Raw genomic sequence first — 18,234 nt, forward strand, 5'->3', positions numbered from 1 at the left:
AAGCTGCAATTATCTGATTTTTTGGAACATTTTGTCTCTTCATCTCGGCTTTATAACATGCAATAAAACCTTCTAGATCATATCCCTGAAAATTACGATACTGCTACCATACAACATCAAGTGCTAGCTCTACAACATCATCAAATTGCTTTTTTATCTGCATGGCTTTCGCTTCCTGCAGACATCCCTGAACTCCTTCTAGCATTTTTGGTAATTCTACAACTGCTACATTTTTATCAAATCTATTGGAATTGAAATCGTCAATAAATCGCTTCAATTGTTATGGCATCTCTATCTTAACCTCCCACCCCGGCTCGTTTCGCATCAAGTTCACCAAATATGTCAGGGGAATGGGTTCAAAATGTGAGCTGGGTAAGGGTGGGGCCTCTGGCTGTGAGAGGTGTGAAAGAGAGAGAACAAGAACAACAGATGCAAATGGCTCTGGCAATCATCGTAAACTTCAATTAATTGAGTCAAGCTTTGAGTACAATGTAATCAGTAGCCAAGACGGCGGGTTGTTAGCAGCACCAACATTTCGATTAAAGGAGTTTAAGCTCCTTTACAGATTAACCGGGCCGTTAACGACATCAAGGTTTAATAAAATGATTAATTAATCTTCGAACTGATGACAGTGATGGAAATTTTTGCCTTTCACTTTACCTGCTTCAACTACCCTCGAGAGCTCTCTGCACCTTCTGATGCTTCCTTCAATTGCCCTAAATAATATTCGTACTTCCCTCCTTTAATATTCCCAAATCAAGGTCGAGAGAGACCATGTTTTCTTCCTTGCTGAGAGAGAGAGAGAGAGAGAGAGAGAGAGAGAGAGAGAGAGAGAGAGAGAGAGAGAGAGAGAGAGAGTCCTTGCTTTCAAGAGAGAGAGATCTCCATACTTTACTTTTGAGAGAGAGAGAGAGAGAGAGAGAGAGAGAGAGAGAGAGAGAGAGAGAGAGAGAGAGAGCGAGTCCGTCCTTGCTGAGATTTGGTCGAGAGAGAAGAGGTTTCTCGCTTGCAATTCCCTCCTTATCGCCTGTTACACAATACTCGTGCCATCCCGTTTTCCTCTTCTTCTTGCTCATCTTACTCCTGTTGTGTCCTTCTCATGCAAAAAAATCCCCCTTTTTATAGCATTTTATTATTTTTAGCACCAATGACGCCTCCATGGTCTTCCCTTTTTCCCCCTTCACACTTAATGCCCTCATTTCCCTTATTGGGCGGTTATTACTATTGAGCCCTTGGGCACCATAGTGTCCTTGGGCAGGTGGCCCTCAAAGGGCACCACCTTGGGGCATACTCTTCAACCAAAGCATCGCTCCACTGCCTTCCCACTTCCATGTTTGGCATTCTCTGAACCTTTTAAGCGAAAGCTCATCGAGAACTTTTTGTGCCTCCGAAAGCACACCACATTCGGTATATATATCAGCCAAATTAGTGCTAAGCACGACGTTTACTTTCAGCAGCTCCTTAATTGGCATTATCATTGTGAATTTTATTGCAAAAAAATTTCCAGATGGCATACTAACCGAGCGGACCAGACTGCTACGGAACTAGCCCCCGATGAAATTTAATCTAGCGATATCTTGGTAATCGTAACTACGATTTCTGATCTAAAAAGACCGACGTGCTCCACAAAGTGAGCACTTTAGACCATACATTCATTTCATTTCTGTCCCTTCAACTGCAGTTGCCCAATCCAGTACATATCTGCAATCGACTCAAACTTAAAACTGCCATAATTTCTTCACCAAAGCTCCAATCGTCGATGAGCCATAAAGATAGGCCCTTAAAGCACCTTGAGCACTACAACTCTAGCCCATAAACTTCCATTGTTTATCACTTCAGATGTACCCACTTTTAACGTAAAAAACATAGGTTTTTGCCCCTTAAAGCCGCATCTGGCATACATTTAGCATTAAACTTTGCCTATTATCAAGCCGTGGTCACTGCTCAATAAATGTATAGGATTTAAAGAAGATTAACTTGCATTCCTCTTCTCTTTTTTCCATTATGGAAGCGGAGCTGCACAACAATGCTATGACATGGCTCTCTCCTTGGTGGCAACCCCAAGCCAACCTTAGGCCCATTGGTGTCGTTTGATTTCAAGGTGACACCCTTCATCAGCCGGTGTGATAGCTTCCTTGTGTTTTAGGTGGTGCCATGGCTGGTAGGAGCATGGCTTACAATGTAACTTTTTTGGTTTCGTAATATATACACACTCACTATTGTGAGTTTTGAAAAAAAAAAGATAGGTGGAAAAATTTGACTAGTGCTAGAGTAAAAGTCAACAAATCTTCAAATTTTGACTTAAAAACTGGGAGAGTTTCAAGTGTGTCCTTTAGGCTTGAGCCCTATGAGTCTACATATTGTCTCATGTCTCATAACTTCTCTCACTCTCAATTTTCAACCCATTTTGACCAAAGTTGGTAAATCGTTGATTGTTCTTACAAAAAATGCTTTGTAAAGTCAAAGCAAGACACCAACAACTTCTATGGCAGGAAAATTTTTGAAGTCGAAGCATGTACCTTTTACACTCTTCTCTTTTAGAGAAGACCCAAGTGAGTCTTCACCGTTTGTGCTTAACATAAAAGGGGGGGGGGGGGGGGAGGGGCTCACAAAAAACCCAAATACTTGCTTCTTTGGTAGATGGATTTTTTATTATTTTCAAGGAAGAAAATACTTTTTATACTTTTTTTTAAAATAATGAAAAATCAAGCCAACAACTCGTATGTAGGATTTATTTGGATGGAGAAAGACCCATATTCAATAGTTAGAGACATGAGTGTAAAGAAAAACATGTTCAATGTGTTTTAGAGAAACATAAAAGTGTAGAGTAGTGACACTGTCTCCATAATATATCATTGATGTAAGACAAGTAATTAGTGCATGTGTGACCATGCATAGTAACATGTAAGACAAGCAATTGGTGCATGTGTGACCATGCATGAGACACAATTATATAAAAAGTAACTGATAATATCGCATGACCTTTGCCTGAGACAGATGGCCTCTTCAAAAAAACAACATCTTTCTTATCAAAGTCTGTTTTTTAAGGGTTTCTGTAATTTTTTGGTATCTTTCAAATCTTAGCTGTACAAATACTAACATAATATGGCGAAGGACGTGACTCTTTGAACGTGTCACGTTCTGCGAAATGAAGGTTATAATAACATAATATGGCGGAGGACGTGACCTTTTACGCGTGTCACGTTCTGTGAGGTGAAGGCTATAAGCCAAAAGTTAGGGAGTGAAAAAGAGAGAGAGAGCTCAGAGGGGGAGTGAAGGAGAGAGAGAGGCCATCGAAAACGACCGGCCGTACTCGTACACTATATGGCTAGTAGCTGTGCACGTTTCAAGAAAATTCGAAAAATGAAGAATTTGAGACAGATACTTCTTTTTGAGAGCTGAATGACTTATGTGAGCAATTTGCCAATGGAGCACATGTTTAGGAATTTAAAAAGTTCCGCACACACTCATCAACAGTACGAGGCTGCGCGAGTGCGGGCAGCAGTGAGCACACTTTCGTCTCTCGACTCATCTCGGATTCTTGGGGGTCTTTGAGCAGGATAGCCACGAGAGAGAGAGAGAGAGAGAGAGAGAGAGAGAGAGAAAGAGAGAGAGACCCGACCAAGGAGTCACCCTTGCAGAGAGTCTGCTAAGCCGCTCTTTAGGAGCTCCGAGCTGCCCCTTAAGCTCCATTTCTTGTCAGGAAAGCTGAAATTTTGGCATGGAGTGAGTAATGGATTTAGCTTGATATCTGCTTCTTCTTAAACCTTGTCTCAAACACTGCAACCCTGGTCCGAGCCAGTGCATGGTTGCCTTGCAATATGGCACAAACAGTAGAGCTTGAGAATATCGACATATGGGGGACTCAACTCAGAAACACACTAAGCAGAAGCATGAGCAGGAATGTAAGAAACCCAAGCATCCGAAGCTGGTCGTTGAGAGAGCCAGACAATGAGTTCATGCGCTCCCTCCACGCACGAAGGGACATTCAGGATGATGATGAGGAGGCTTTGAAATGGGCAGCTCTTGAGAAATTGCCCACTTATGACAGGCTTCGTACTTCGATTTTGAAGAGCCTTGAAGATGGCAGGATCATTACACAGGCCATTGATGTGCGGCAGCTTGGTCTTGTTGAGAAGAAGATGCTCATTGACAGGCTGCTCAAGGTCACAGAAGAAGACAATGAGAGGTTCCTTATTAAGTTCAGAGATCGTATAGACAAGTATGTGATCTTGATATAATTAAGTTCAGAGATAATAAAACTTTACCGAGTGTAGTAAATTTCTCCTTGTGGCTCTTTAATGGGATGTACTTCTGTTTTGGTGCTAGAGTCTATGACAATGCCAAATTTTTCCATAACTATTTTCTTTCTGTTTCTTGAAAAAAGGAAGAGATTAAAACCCCTTTCTTGAGAGAGCATATCCTGTGCCTTTGTGAGCCCTAATTGTGGATGGTGAAGGTGTCGATGCAGAGGAGTCATAATTTAAATTTTAGTATGCACACAGATCTGTCCACTTTTCATTAGTGGAGCACTCTATCACAATGCATATTTGATAAGTGACTAAGAAAAGAATGATTGATTGTATTCTTATTCTTTCAATGCGGCAAAATATAGCACATATCTTGCAATGCTACACAAAAATGCTCAGGCGTTTGAATGGTACGATATGCATAGATTTCTTGTTTCCATTCAAGCAGACATTGTACAAGAACTTGAAATTTGGCAACTAATTTCAGATACTTAAAAGAATCATGTTTTTCTTGCTTGTATCTTAACTCTAGCATTGAATTGAAGAATTTGCTAGGGTGGAGTCATAAACCTTGCCAATTACAACCTTTGAAATGCGTATGAACAAGCAAAAAGAAAACCTGTGTGTTTAGTTTGTGAATACCTTTTGAACAGAGTGGGAATTGAGCTGCCAACCGTGGAAGTACGATTTGAGAATTACTCCATAGATGCCAAATGTCATGTTGGAGGGCGGGCCCTGCCTACACTTTGGAACGTTGTCAGAAACTTTTTTGAGGTGCAACCTTGTGAACACCCCCCTTTCAATGCCATCGTTTATCAAGCCAACAAAACATGCTGTGGTTCTTGTATCAGGGACTACTTGACATGCTGCAGTTGGCAGCTGCAAAGAAGGCCAACATCACCATTCTAAAGGACATCAACGGGATGCTCAAGTCTAGCAGGTATGTGTCTGTTAAGCACAACCTTCTATATAGGAAGTGGACATCCTCATTACATGAAACACATTTTTCCTCTACAGGATGACACTTCTTCTTGGTCCTCCAGGCTCTGGAAAAACAAGCCTTCTTTTGGCATTAGCCGGAAAACTGAACCCCTCTCTTCAAACAAAAGGAAGCATTACGTATAATGGGCATAGTCTACGCGAGTTTGTTCCACAGAAGACATCTGCATACATCAGCCAACATGACTTACACATTGGAGAATTAACAGTGAGGGAAACTCTAGATTTTTCTGCTCGATGTCAAGGAGTGGGGACAAGATATGGTTTGTTTAGCATTTTGGACCTAAGAAGTTTTCTTTTACTTCTACTAAAGGATCGTTTCTCAAAGAACGTATTTTAATGCAGAGATGCTGATAGAGCTTGCAAGGAGGGAGAAGCAAGCAGGCATATTTCCGGATGCTGAAATTGATGCATTTATGAAAGTATATCCCATGCAAATAATCTGTGGCGTCTGTGTAATATATGTGCCTCGGAAATTTCTCGATCTGTAACAGTTACATTCAATTGTGTAACAGGCAACTTCTTTAGAGGGGGTAAAGGGCAGCCTTCAAACTGATTATACTCTAAAGGTTGGCACCTTTGCTGCAGTATTACTTGTCGGCACTGTACTCGTGGAATTTGATTGCCTTACAAGGCTTTTCTTCCTTCTTAATTATGTTATATACAGATTCTTGGTCTGGATGTATGTGCTGATACAATGGTTGGGGATCCCATGCGAAGAGGAATTTCAGGCGGTCAAAAGAAAAGGGTCACCACAGGTGCTTTTCACCAAAAGAAAAGAGGAACAGTTTGAAATCATTGTATCCATGCACTTGATTTTTTTCCCTTGTACATTGTTTTCAGGAGATTTGATAGTAGGGCCAACCAAGACTCTTTTCATGGATGAAATCTCTACTGGTCTGGATAGCTCCACGACTTTCCAGGTGGTCAAGTGTCTTCGACAATTCGTGCATGTCATGGAAGGAACAATCTTGATGTCTCTCTTACAGCCTCCCCCAGAGACATTCGAGTTGTTCGACGATATCCTTTTGCTTGCAGAAGGGCAGATAGTATATCTTGGGCCACGGGAGCATGTATTAGAGTTTTTTGAGACATGTGGATTTAGATGTCCTGAGAGAAAGGGGGCTGCAGATTTTCTTCAAGAAGTAAGCATCATGTCACTCTGTTTATCACCTTGTTTATGCTTCAGATATTGTAAATGACATCATCCCAAGGTTACATTCTGTGTTTTTCCACAGGTGATTTCTCGTAAAGATCAAGAGCAGTATTGGTTTGAGAAAACGAAGCCTTATCATTATGTTCCTGTGAAAGAGTTTGTGAACAGATTCAAGCGCTTCCATGTTGGTCTTCGTCTCGCTGATGAGCTTTCATTACCTTACCCCAAGGAGAAGAGCCATAGGGCAGCATTAAGCTTCAGTACTTATTCAGTTAGCAAGAAAGAGCTTTTCAATGCATGTTTCGCTCGTGAATGGCTGCTGATGAAACGCAATTCCTTTGTGTATATTTTCAAGGGTGTGCAGGTAAATTAAGGCCAACAGCTGTTCACCAATACAAAGCATGTGTGCGAGAGAGAGAGAGAGAGAGAGAGAGAGAGTATTAAAGGCTAGGAAAGAAAGAATTGTTTACGGCACACAGGACCAAATCAGAGAGAGAGAGAGAGAGAGAGAGAGAGAGAGAGAGAGTATTAAAGGCTAGGAAAGAAAGAATTGTTTCCGGCACACAGGAGCAAATCAGACACATTCGACTTCATTAGATTTTGTGTGTGGGTGCCAAAAACATCGTGAATATAAACAGTTACCATTGTTCTCTGTTGTCCTGTATATCAGTGAAAGCCATTTTAAGTTGCTGATGGCTCATTGTTGAAGAAATTATTCCAAGAAGCCAAAATTTATTGTGACTGAGGAGGTTACGTTGAATAGTTTAAAATAACTTAAGAAGCTCACCAGTTTGTACTGCATAGTCCTTGAGAGATAAAGTCTGACTTGCTTGGTCATTGGACAAGTGTGTGCTATTCAGCTTGACATATGGGGCAGGGAAAGCAAAAGCTAAAAAGCAACACATTTATGAACCAACCAGTATAGATTGAGTTAGTGAAGTTAGAAAGTTGAAATCTTCAGCTTTAAGGAGTCCTCTTTAGCCTTAAAATCGTGTGTTACAAAATGGAAGAGAATGAAAGGCTTTGTAATTTTTGGCAAAAGATTTCGTAATCTCATTTACAAAGCCATCAATTCATCTAAAAAACAAAGCACTATGCGATTTAACTTCTAATAGTTTGGTCATTATTTGTGACAATGTTGCGGATGTAACTAAGTCAGACTTTGTAAATAATTAATTTATTTACGAGAAAAGAATTATCTAATTAGTTGTGTGCACACCAGAATAGACCTAACAGTTCTAAGGCCTCAGGTGAGCCTAAATGCTGGCTAGAACACCTCAGAGGGACCTTAGCAGAAATTACCTTGAAGCCCTAGTGATTGGGAAATCGGGTCTTCAGAAAGGGGTAAGCAGTAGCCTCAGATTTTAAGCTCAGAAAAATACGCGCGTCAGTACAAGCACATGAATGAGATGGGGTCCTTAGAACAGTGACCCTAAGGCTAATAAAGCTACTCAAGCCTTAGGGTAAGTTTCGTGAAATTAAATTTAACGGTCCGTGTCCGGGCGGGCGGCCGGACAAGTGTGAACAGGTAAAGGCGGTGCAGTGCCCGTGTGGCATTGCGCCGGCAGACCTTTGGTGTTCTCATAAAAGAATCATTGGTAGCAGTTGTTAGTTAGTTGCACATTTTTAATTAATGAGCTGGAAGTTTTTAAAAGTCAAAAGTTGAATGGTTTTTTAGTTTTTAAAATAAGTGTACCAAGTGGCACACTTACCAATGCAAACTAACTCTCTCTCACTCTCACTCTCACCCTCTCTCTCTTCCTAGCGCCCCCTCTCCCTGATGGCTATTTAGGAGCCCCCCTCCCCCATTTTCAGGGCTTGCAGTGCACCTACCCCCCCTAATGTGAGCGTGCTCTACGCGGTGGAGCCCTCCATTGAAGCTTGAGAGCAGCCCCTTGCGACATATGTGGTAGCCTTGTGCTCCCATTGTCAAGAACAAGGGATCTCACAGTCATAGACACCTTCTGGTGAAGTTTCATCGCGATAAGTTGCCGTAGACGCTCTCTTAGCAGAGTGCGGCTGCTGAAATTCTCTGTTTTCAGCCCCTAATCACCTCGATTAGGGCTGTTTTCAGCAGACCAGCCATAGAAATTCTCTTCTCTCTCCTTATCCTAAGTCTACATCAAGTTTGGCGCGATTCCATCGCGAAGAAGACCTCTGTTTCGGCGTAGGGGTGTGCACAGGTAAGAATTTCAGGTTATGTGCAGAAAATTACAGCAAGCATGTGCGTGTGCATTTTGCTTGTTTCTCTTTTGTGTTCGATGCATGAATGAATGAGCATGAAGGCAACACATAACGGAAGATGGACTCTCCTCTGTGAGAGCTTCCGATGAGCTGTTTTGGAAGATAGACTCTCTTTTTGAGAGCTTCCAACCAGTCTCGCAGAAGATGGGAAATCCCCTAAGCAGAAAGAAAGTGGAAACACTTTCTCAGTCAGTAGTCAGAACAGAACAGAAGAAAGAATAGAGGACGGGCGTATGCCCCGTTCCTGTGCTTGTAAAGATTCTCCCTTAGTAATAAAGATATTCTCTTTATGGGGGGGGACCAACCCATCTTCTGGTCCCCAATGAAGTGTCAAGTTTTCTCGCTCCCTCTAATTCTCTTGAGTATTTGAAGTGCAATTAAACGTCAGTTTACGCTTCCGTATTTTTGTGACAGCGGAGGATTCACCTTCCTCTTAGACCATGGTACAATGCATGAAGTGACAAACAACTTACTAGTGGTGCTGTGTTTGTCTGTTCGCACCTGAGGATTATTTTATGAGAACCTACATACACAAGGCCTGAATGTTTACCTAGTTTTTTCACAGCTAGTCATTGTGGCTTTCATTGCGATGACGGTTTTTTTGCGGACAAGACTTCAAGCGGGGCTATCAGATGGGGCTTACTATCTTGGGGCATTGTTTTTTTCTCTCAACATCATCATGTTCAACGGATTTGCTGAGATGTCAATGACAATATTCAGGCTACCAGTGTTCTTCAAGCAACGGGATCTCTTGTTTTATCCTGCCTGGGCATATACACTTCCAACCTATTTACTGCGAATACCTCAGTCCATTGTAGAATCAGGACTTTGGGTTTCGCTTACATACTATGTTATTGGATTTGCTCCTGAGCCAAGCAGGTACAGACCAGTGTCGCTCTATGATTTGTCCTAACGTTCTGAATTTGTTCTACTATCCATCCACTTTGTAAATTTGCTCTTAGTTGCTGAGACTGTATCGACATTCGGGGTTTCAGGTTCTTCAAGCAGTACCTTCTACTCTTTTTAATGCACCAGATGTCCTCGTCCCTCTTTCGCTTTATTGGAGGTTTGTGCCGTTCAATGATCATGGCAAACACTGGGGGATCCTTTATGCTGCTGGTAATATTTATGCTGGGAGGATTTATCATTCCAAGAGGTATGTGCACTTACTTCTGTCTGATTGCTTACGACAAAATGAAGGACCCAAAACAATTGCAGGATGATAACACTGTGTTGTAAGGGGAACTTAAGTTCATGAGCTTTTCTGTACCTCTCAGCAAAAATTCCTGCATGGTGGATATGGGGTTACTGGTCCTCACCTCTTCAGTATGGGCTCACAGCTAGCGGAGTGAATGAATTTCTTGCTTCTAGATGGGTAATAATCATCTTCATTTGTGACATGTATTTGGTTACTGTAGGATTAGTAACATGATGCCTTTTGCTATCTATTTGATACAGAACACCATAGTCAATGGAACCACCACGGCTGGTGTTTTTGTGCTCGAGAGGCGGGGGCTTTTTTCTGAATCATACAGATATTGGATTGGCATTGGTGCCTTGATTGGATTTATTGCCTTATTTAACCTCCTATTCACAGTGGTTTTGTCCTACTTGGGCCGTGAGTTTATCAATTTTTAGGTGCCACAATTTTAAAAGTTTCTGCAAATCTGAGTTCGTTCAACGTTAATACAGCAATTGGAAAGCCTCAAGCAACAATTTCAGAGGAAGCACTTGCTGAGATGGACACAGCTGATGATGGAGGTGAAGTGCTACCAGTGGAGTCCTCAAAAAGGCGTTCAAGGAGAAACCCTTTGCCATTGTCTCTATCCACTTCCAGAAACAGTGTTTGTACGGAGCAACCTTTAGCATAATTTCCTGACATGGAAATCTGATGGTTTGTAGAGTGTCTGAAACACGAGATCTTATGCAGATGATCAACTGCAAATGGAGCATGTGACAAGCAGACCTGTTCACAATGAAAGCTTCAGAGATGATCAAGTTGGTAATATTGCAGTTCGGCAGGGGATGTCACTTCCTTTTCAACCCCTCGCTATCTCTTTTGAGGATGTGAAATACTTTGTGGACATGCCTGTGGTATAAGGCACATATTTTGCTTCTTTTCTTTCACTGGTCCGCGCTTTAGTGTTCTTGGCAGCTAACTGAAAATTTCATGGCTTCAAGGAAATGATGGCTCAAGGAGTTACAGACAATAGATTGCAGCTCTTACGAGGGGTAACTGGCTCGTTTAGGCCTGGGGTACTCACAGCATTGATGGGAGTCAGTGGAGCAGGCAAGACCACTCTTATGGATGTCCTTGCAGGAAGGAAAACTGGTGGCTATATTGAGGGAGATGTGCGCATATCCGGTTATCCCAAAAAACAAGAAACTTTTGCCAGGATATCAGGCTACTGTGAGCAAACAGACATTCACTCTCCCCAAGTTACGGTGCATGAATCTCTCATATACTCAGCGAAGCTCCGCCTGTCTTCTGAAATTGATCGTAGCATAAGAATGGTATGCTTCACTACATCCTTTGCTACTCACGAAACTTGTTTTTCTTTGTCAATGCTGAGGAGCAAATGAACTGTGTGCTGTAATGAACTTCCACACTGCTTTCTAACTTAGTGAGGTGCATGTTGTGCAATTATAGCAATTTGTAGATGAGGTTATGGACCTTGTTGAGTTGAGAAACTTGAGCAGTGCTTTAGTGGGGCTTCCTGGAGTAAGTGGACTCTCAACAGAGCAACGAAAACGTCTAACCATTGCTGTGGAGCTTGTGGCCAACCCTTCAATAATTTTCATGGATGAGCCAACATCTGGTTTAGATGCCAGAGCAGCTGCAATTGTCATGCGTGCAGTTAGGAATACTGTTGACACAGGACGCACTGTTGTTTGTACGATACATCAACCAAGCATTGATATATTTGAAGCATTTGATGAGGTATATGACAACTCTCATCTTCTTTACCCAGCTTTGTAGATTGGCAATTGCTTCTGTGCTTTTGACATTCTTCACTTTTTACAGCTATTATTGATGAAGCGCGGTGGTCAAGTGATCTATTCTGGGCCATTAGGCATACACTCTCAGAAAATAATAGATTATTTTGAGGTAAGACGGAAGTGATGTGATTGCACAATAATGTCTCACTAAGTTTTATAAGCATATGTAGTTCATAGTTATCCGAAAACTCCATGTTTTTCTCATTTCCCATTTCCATTTCTGATTCCACTCTCCTCATTCTTCCCTATAGTTACTGGAAACTCCCCAAAGCTCCGAATTTTTGGTGTTTCTGTTTCCGTTCTTATTGCTGTTCCCTGTTTCCCATAACTATGATGGCACATATTTGACATTGGTAAATGCTGGCCATCATTTATCAATGAAGGATCTTAGAGTTTATTCTTGAAGGTGCCTATGCCCAATGTTTTGTATTACAGGCTTACATTCCTTGTGCATTAGCAGCGCAATGCCAATTTCTCTGTCAAATTGTATGCTTTGTTGTGCAATTATGATTGTTTATTTGTCTGACACATCTCATTGCATCACACCAAACTCTCATACCATAGCATGCATTGCTTCTGATTATGCATTCTTCATCTCATTGCATCACACCAAACTCTCATACCATAGCATGCATTGCTTCTGATTATGCATTCTTCATGATCAAGGGATGAGGAACGTGCTGTTTGTCTTGATATGGAGGATCCTCATCATGTTTGCGGCATTTTCTGAGGGATGCATTGTACTTGGTCACACATTGAGCAATATAGTTAAGCTGGTAGATATTTGCAGGTCCCTTAGTCTCATGTTTTGTATGCAGGCTGTTCCAGGGGTACCTAAAATCAAAGATAAATACAACCCTGCTACATGGATGCTTGAAGCCAGTTCGATTGCAGTCGAGCAGCGCCTCGGCATAGAATTTGCTGATGTGTACAGAAAGTCCTCCCTTGCCCAGTAAGTATGTCGATATTTTCTCACATATTTTGAATGTCAATGATCAGGTCCCGGTTATCTTTGAGTTCTGCTCAACACAGACATTGTCGAGTGCAGACGGAACAAGGAACTTGTAAAGGAGCTCAGCATACCAGCTGCAGCAACCAGGGATTTGTTTTTTCCCATGCAGTATTGTCAGCCCTTGTGGGGACAATTCAGATCTATATTGTGGAAGCAGCATTTGACTTACTGGAGAAGCCCTGACTACAACTTAGTTCGGTTTACATTCACTTTCATATCGGCTCTTATGTTTGGCACCATCTTTTGGCAGCTTGGCACCAAAATGTGAGCATCCTACACTAAGCATTCAAAAGATTTATGTTTTTCCAATGTTGTGAAAATCTGAACTCTAAACACATGCTAAAAGGTATGGAAGAGCTTTTAGAAACATGCATGGCCACTAATCGTCATGCTTTAGTACCTTGAGTGCAATGTGACATTGCTTGCATATTTGTCTAGTGGTCAAGTCTTGGACATCTCAATCACAATCCCCTCAAACCCTGTATCATGCTTCGTCAAGGGGTCTTGCTCTTTCTGCAAGAGTAGTGCCATGCATCAATTTTGCCTTCAACCATCTTGCTCTTGCTTTAGTCAACATGGTGTATCACTAAACCAAGTAGGTTTATTATGAAGTTTTTTTGAACATGGTGTTGGGCGTGTCTGTGGTGTCTGTGGGGAAACTTAAGCTCAGAACATTGGACTCTACCCGATGATAGGGTAGAGTGGTTGAAGTTGCCAGCACATGTTTTACCCAAATGTCCTCACCTATATATATATGAGTAGAGTCTATTATCATGCCAGCACAAAGCTATTGCCTGCATATATGCACGTTGCAAGTACCTCTAGTCTTTGACTAAAGCTTTTTTCATCATATCAACAGAGAGGAAGAAGCTGATCTATTAACTGTCATGGGAGCCATGTATGGAGCTACTCTGTTTCTTGGCATAAATAACTGCTCCACGGTGCAGCCAGTAGTCTCAGTTGAGCGCACTGTCTTCTATCGAGAAAGGGCTGCTGGAATGTATTCTGCACTGCCATATGCTGTTGCTCAGGTTAGAAATATTTCGGCTTCTTTGATGACATTTCACAAACATGCTGTATTTTTTAGGTAATTAATGCTTATTAATAGGTTGGTTTTGAACATTTACAGGTTGTAATTGAGCTGCCCTACGTTTTTGCACAGACAGTTATGTATGGCTTTATTGTGTATTCAATGATTGGGTTTGAATGGGTGCTGCGCAAATGCCTCTGGTTTCTCTTCACTATGTTTTGCACATTCTTATACTTCACATATTACGGCATGATGGCGGTTTCCATCACACCAAACCATCAAGTAGCAGCAATTGTTGCATCAGCTTTCTATTCAGTCTTCAACCTATTCTCAGGGTTCTTAATGCCCAGACCTGTAAGTCATAAAGTGTCTGGGGATAGTAGTGAGCATAATGAAACTATCTGGCATGCACAAACTTAGCAATAAATTTATCCATGGAGGAATTTGTAATCCATTATGAATGTATATGTGGGGTACATAGCAGTAGAATATGCATATGTGGCTAAAAAAGGATATTGCACGTATGCGTATATATGTGGATTTATATGTATGTATGTGTGCGTGCGCGCGCGCGCACACACACACACACACACACACACACACACACACACACACACACACACAGATATCTATATGTGCGCGCGCGCGTGCAATGTAGAGAGAGAGAGAGAGAGAGAGAGAGAGAGAGAGAGAGAGAGAGAGAGAGAGAGAGAGAGAGAGAGAGAGAGAGAGATTGATTTGATGTTGAACTACAGAAATTACCAAAATGGTGGTCATGGTACTATTGGTTGTGCCCCACAGCCTGGACGGTCAATGGTCTTATCACCTCCCAGTACAGTGACATGAGAAAGACCATTCAAGTGAATTTGCCGACTGGAGGTGTAGCTTCGCAAGACATTACGGATTATCTGAACATAACATTTGGCTTCCATAGAGATTTTCTGGGGGAGGTAGCAACAGTTTTGATAGTGTTCCCTATTTTCTTTGCCCTGGTTTTTACATTCTGTGTGAGGGCATTGAACTTCCAACGGCGATGAAGCATCAGCGAGGAATGGGAATGGCTCTGCAAGAGAAGCTTTTGTAACATGGGAGACAATGTGATTCAGAGAGTTCTTCAGGCAATTTCTAGAGCCCCTCACTCATGGAATTAACTACAAGTTTCTGTGATGTAGGGAGTTGAAAGGTATTGCCGTGTCTCCCAATGGTCAGTTTGGCACTCAATTTCAATAATAAATCAATCGAAGCCCACGTTACTGATAGAACCAAAAACCCTCTTCTGACTGTCCACATCCTTGCTTTGTGATTGGTATCAAAGTTATACCATCTCCTGTGAACCTACTCAAAGGACAATTGTACCATAATGGATTCCTAGGAGTAAAATTGCAACAGCTGCCGTGCCATTTGGGGACAACCACTCATAAATTCCAATTCCTGATCAAACCATAGACAACAAAAACATTTGCTTTTGCCAACACTCCACACATACATCCATTTGGTTGCTTCTTGTTCAAAAAACCATACCAATACCCAATACAATCGACACGGGATTACCCCCATTTCGTTGCTGCTTGTTCAGAAAACCTTCATCAACAATCTCACTTCCCACCATAGAGCGGGAACTATGTTCATATCATGAATTGTCAAAAATATCAAGCCAATGCTACATAAATGTCACATTCTGAATTTTTTTGGGTGTAAGTACCCACAGTGTACTACTATATTCAGCTTTAGCAAAAGAGTAGATAAAACTTACAAATGTTTGAATTGCAGATATTGAACTAGTATAGGTAGTCTCATGGAAAAGACTAACACTACTATAATTCGAGAAGCATCCCTCGGTTCTCCAGGTAAAGGTCATCCTTTACAACTTACAAACACTACTACAATGCTGCCGCCTTCGGCAGGGATGTTGCCTTCAACGACGGCATGTAAAGGGAAAGGCTTGAAACGCTTTGTAAAAGCAAAATATTGCTTTACACATCAGATGTGAACCTTGAACCATCCTCTAAGGAGATAACACATCTACTTGCTCATATTTTATTGATGCTCTCTCTCTCTCTCTCTCTCTCTCTCTCTCTCTCTCTCTCACTAGGCTTAAATTCAAGGCTCGTTTAACAGGGGTCTTTGGATAGTTTCTTGTGATGCTAAAAATCTCTCTCTCTCTCTCTCTCTCTCTCTCATCCATACTCAGCAAATGACTTCTCTCATTTGCTGATTGCTCTACGCCAGTTTAAGGTTACAAGTTCAACTTACAACCCTCGCCGCGTACGTGTGAATAGTGCTACTACAAAGGAGGCGCGGGGTAGTGATCTCTGCGCATACGTGAATAGTGCTACTATAAGGAAGACGTGAGTGTGGTCCCGAGAACCCTCAAGACTAAGTAACACGGAGTATAGAATGATGTGGGAGCTATGGGATCGACGTGCGAAAAGTGAGACACGAATATCAAAAAAGCGCTCAGCCTTTTGATGCGTTCGAGTTTACTTCTTATGTCCTAGTTTACTTAACATCAATTTTGTTTACTTTATATATTTTTGTTTTCCCTACTTGTAAAACCAAATGCAGTGCGCTCGTGGTTAGGGCACCAGCTTCTCATCGTGGCCGCTTGAATTCCAAACCCATTCCGTGCACCCGACGTTGACCTTTTGCTAGTCGTCCGTCACCCTCGAGATTCCCCCCTTTCAACGCCGTCCGTTTATCTCACTGTTTGGGGATCATTAAAGACCCCATGCAACTTAGTCATGTGGGTCCCGAACCCTTAGCTCAGGCTATTAGAGTAGCCTTTTTTTCCTTTTTACTACCTCTTAGGCCTTTTTGGTAAGACAATCAGATTCACCACTTTGTAACCTTTTTGGTCTCATAGGTCACTTGACCTTGCTGAAGATGTTAATATTTATATCTATATCTAAACTAACATAATATGGTGGAAGAGAGAGGCCTTTATACATGTTTAAATCTGCGACATGAAGACTAAACTCCATAACTAAGATAAGCACCTCTATAGGTGATAAAGAGGGAGAGAGAGTCCGCCGAAGGCGACTGACCGTACTAGTACTACATTAAAATAGAAGGAATGACGTTCCACGTGGCTGCAAATGCTTCCAACTATTGCAGAGAGCCTTGCCAAGCCATGGTGGAGAGCAAGGGGTCTCGGCCATGTTGGTTTCTTGCGCTCTCTCACCTTGAGATGTGGGCGAGCACCTTAAGTTGTGGGCTATGCCACCTGCTTTTTCGCTTTCAGTAGCAGGCACACTACTCTACCACGACCTTGATCTGCGGGTGAATTGAGAGCAAGAGCAAAGCATCTATACTATATATGAAAGAGACAAGATTTCAGATGGCCACGTGGCCATTTCTCCTTGCTCCGGCAAGTGTTCTCTAGGGTAAAGGGGCCAACTTAAGGCCACCTAAGAGGAAACACACACTCCGGAAAGCACGCTGAACAGAATCGAGTGCTTAGACGCTCAAAATGAAGATCGAGATCGTCTCTACCAGCAACAAAAATCTGGAATCAAGTTGCATTTATACAAGCGAAGAACGCCCGCACAACATTTTTTATGTGTATAAAAAATGGATGTAAATAAGAAACCAGAATGGGGGGGCATTTAGAGCCATTGGGCCAACAAGGCTTGAACCCGAGATCTGATGGCCACGATTGCAAGTTGGCTACATTGTCCACCCCAACTCTCACCCATTTGTGTCTCACAATGGGTCCGAAAGTGCACAAAAAAACTGACCCCGGTAGTCCTCCTAAAGGGGGGTGGTTTTTTATTGGCCCCTTTACCCTATAGCCTAGACAGTGAGGACAGTGCGCACTGCGCGTGCAACTATAGAGAGAGAGAGAGAGAGAGAGAGAGAGAGAGAGAGAGAGGCCCACGTGTGCAGTCGGACGATCGCACGTTGCAATAGGTGAAGCACATCGTTGTTTGTGTGTGAGTGTGTCTGCATCCTCGGCGACACAGGCCTCTACTGATTGTGTGTGTGTGTGTGCGCGCGTGTGTGTGTGTGTGTGTGAGAGAGAGAGAGAGAGAGAGAGAGAGAGAGAGAGAGAGAGAGAACGTCGTGTTTCTGTGTCATTTGTGTTGACGCGTGCATGTGTGTGTGTGTGTGTGTGTGTGTGTGTGTGTGAGAGAGAGAGAGAGAGAGAGAGAGAGAGAGAGAGAGAGAGAGAGAGAGAGAGAGAGAGAGAGAGATCGTTCCGCTGCTTTGACGGGGAGAGAGAGCGCAAAGCCTGAGGCCCAAAAGAATCATGAACTTTCAACCAAAAATTCCCAAAATACAATTCCCTTCAAAATTTTCGAAACTCTGTCGCAAGATTAACTCCAAAGATCAAGATATTTGTAGCTTTTCATAAGAAGACTGATTGTTTATCAATACAAGATGCTAAAACTAGAATTTGAGTTGCTTATGTAGGCCATGGATGAATTGCTTCATTACTTTTAGACATAAGCGACTTTTTTGCGAGGTAATTTGTGACAAATTACATGCTAAGCACTCAAAAACGGATCACACATGTCAAAAAAGAATAAAGATAAAAAAATCT

At 42.1% G+C, this 18,234-nt stretch overlaps 1 protein-coding gene across 1 annotated transcript; it reads left to right on the forward strand.

The window, feature by feature from the left end:
- Positions 1–3,441: 3,441 nt before the first annotated feature.
- LOC147446104 (ABC transporter G family member 35-like) lies at positions 3,442–15,376 on the forward strand. The gene is made up of 23 exons (XM_086525417.1): positions 3,442–4,222; positions 4,904–5,024; positions 5,102–5,190; positions 5,268–5,512; positions 5,595–5,671; positions 5,765–5,818; positions 5,917–6,007; positions 6,093–6,394; positions 6,488–6,769; positions 9,215–9,528; positions 9,645–9,805; positions 9,927–10,024; positions 10,108–10,267; positions 10,342–10,497; positions 10,580–10,743; positions 10,831–11,163; positions 11,300–11,590; positions 11,675–11,758; positions 12,468–12,601; positions 12,698–12,925; positions 13,521–13,692; positions 13,791–14,045; positions 14,447–15,376. Exons 1-23 carry the CDS (start codon positions 3,822–3,824, stop codon positions 14,726–14,728), a joined length of 4,494 nt encoding a protein of 1,497 aa, XP_086381543.1. The 5' UTR covers positions 3,442–3,821; the 3' UTR covers positions 14,729–15,376.
- The last annotated feature ends 2,858 nt before the right edge of the window (positions 15,377–18,234 follow it).

The sequence above is a fragment of the Adiantum capillus-veneris genome, chromosome 12 (assembly GCF_014529385.1).
Source record: "Adiantum capillus-veneris isolate H3 chromosome 12, ASM1452938v2, whole genome shotgun sequence".
NCBI classification, from domain to species: domain Eukaryota; kingdom Viridiplantae; phylum Streptophyta; class Polypodiopsida; order Polypodiales; family Pteridaceae; genus Adiantum; species Adiantum capillus-veneris.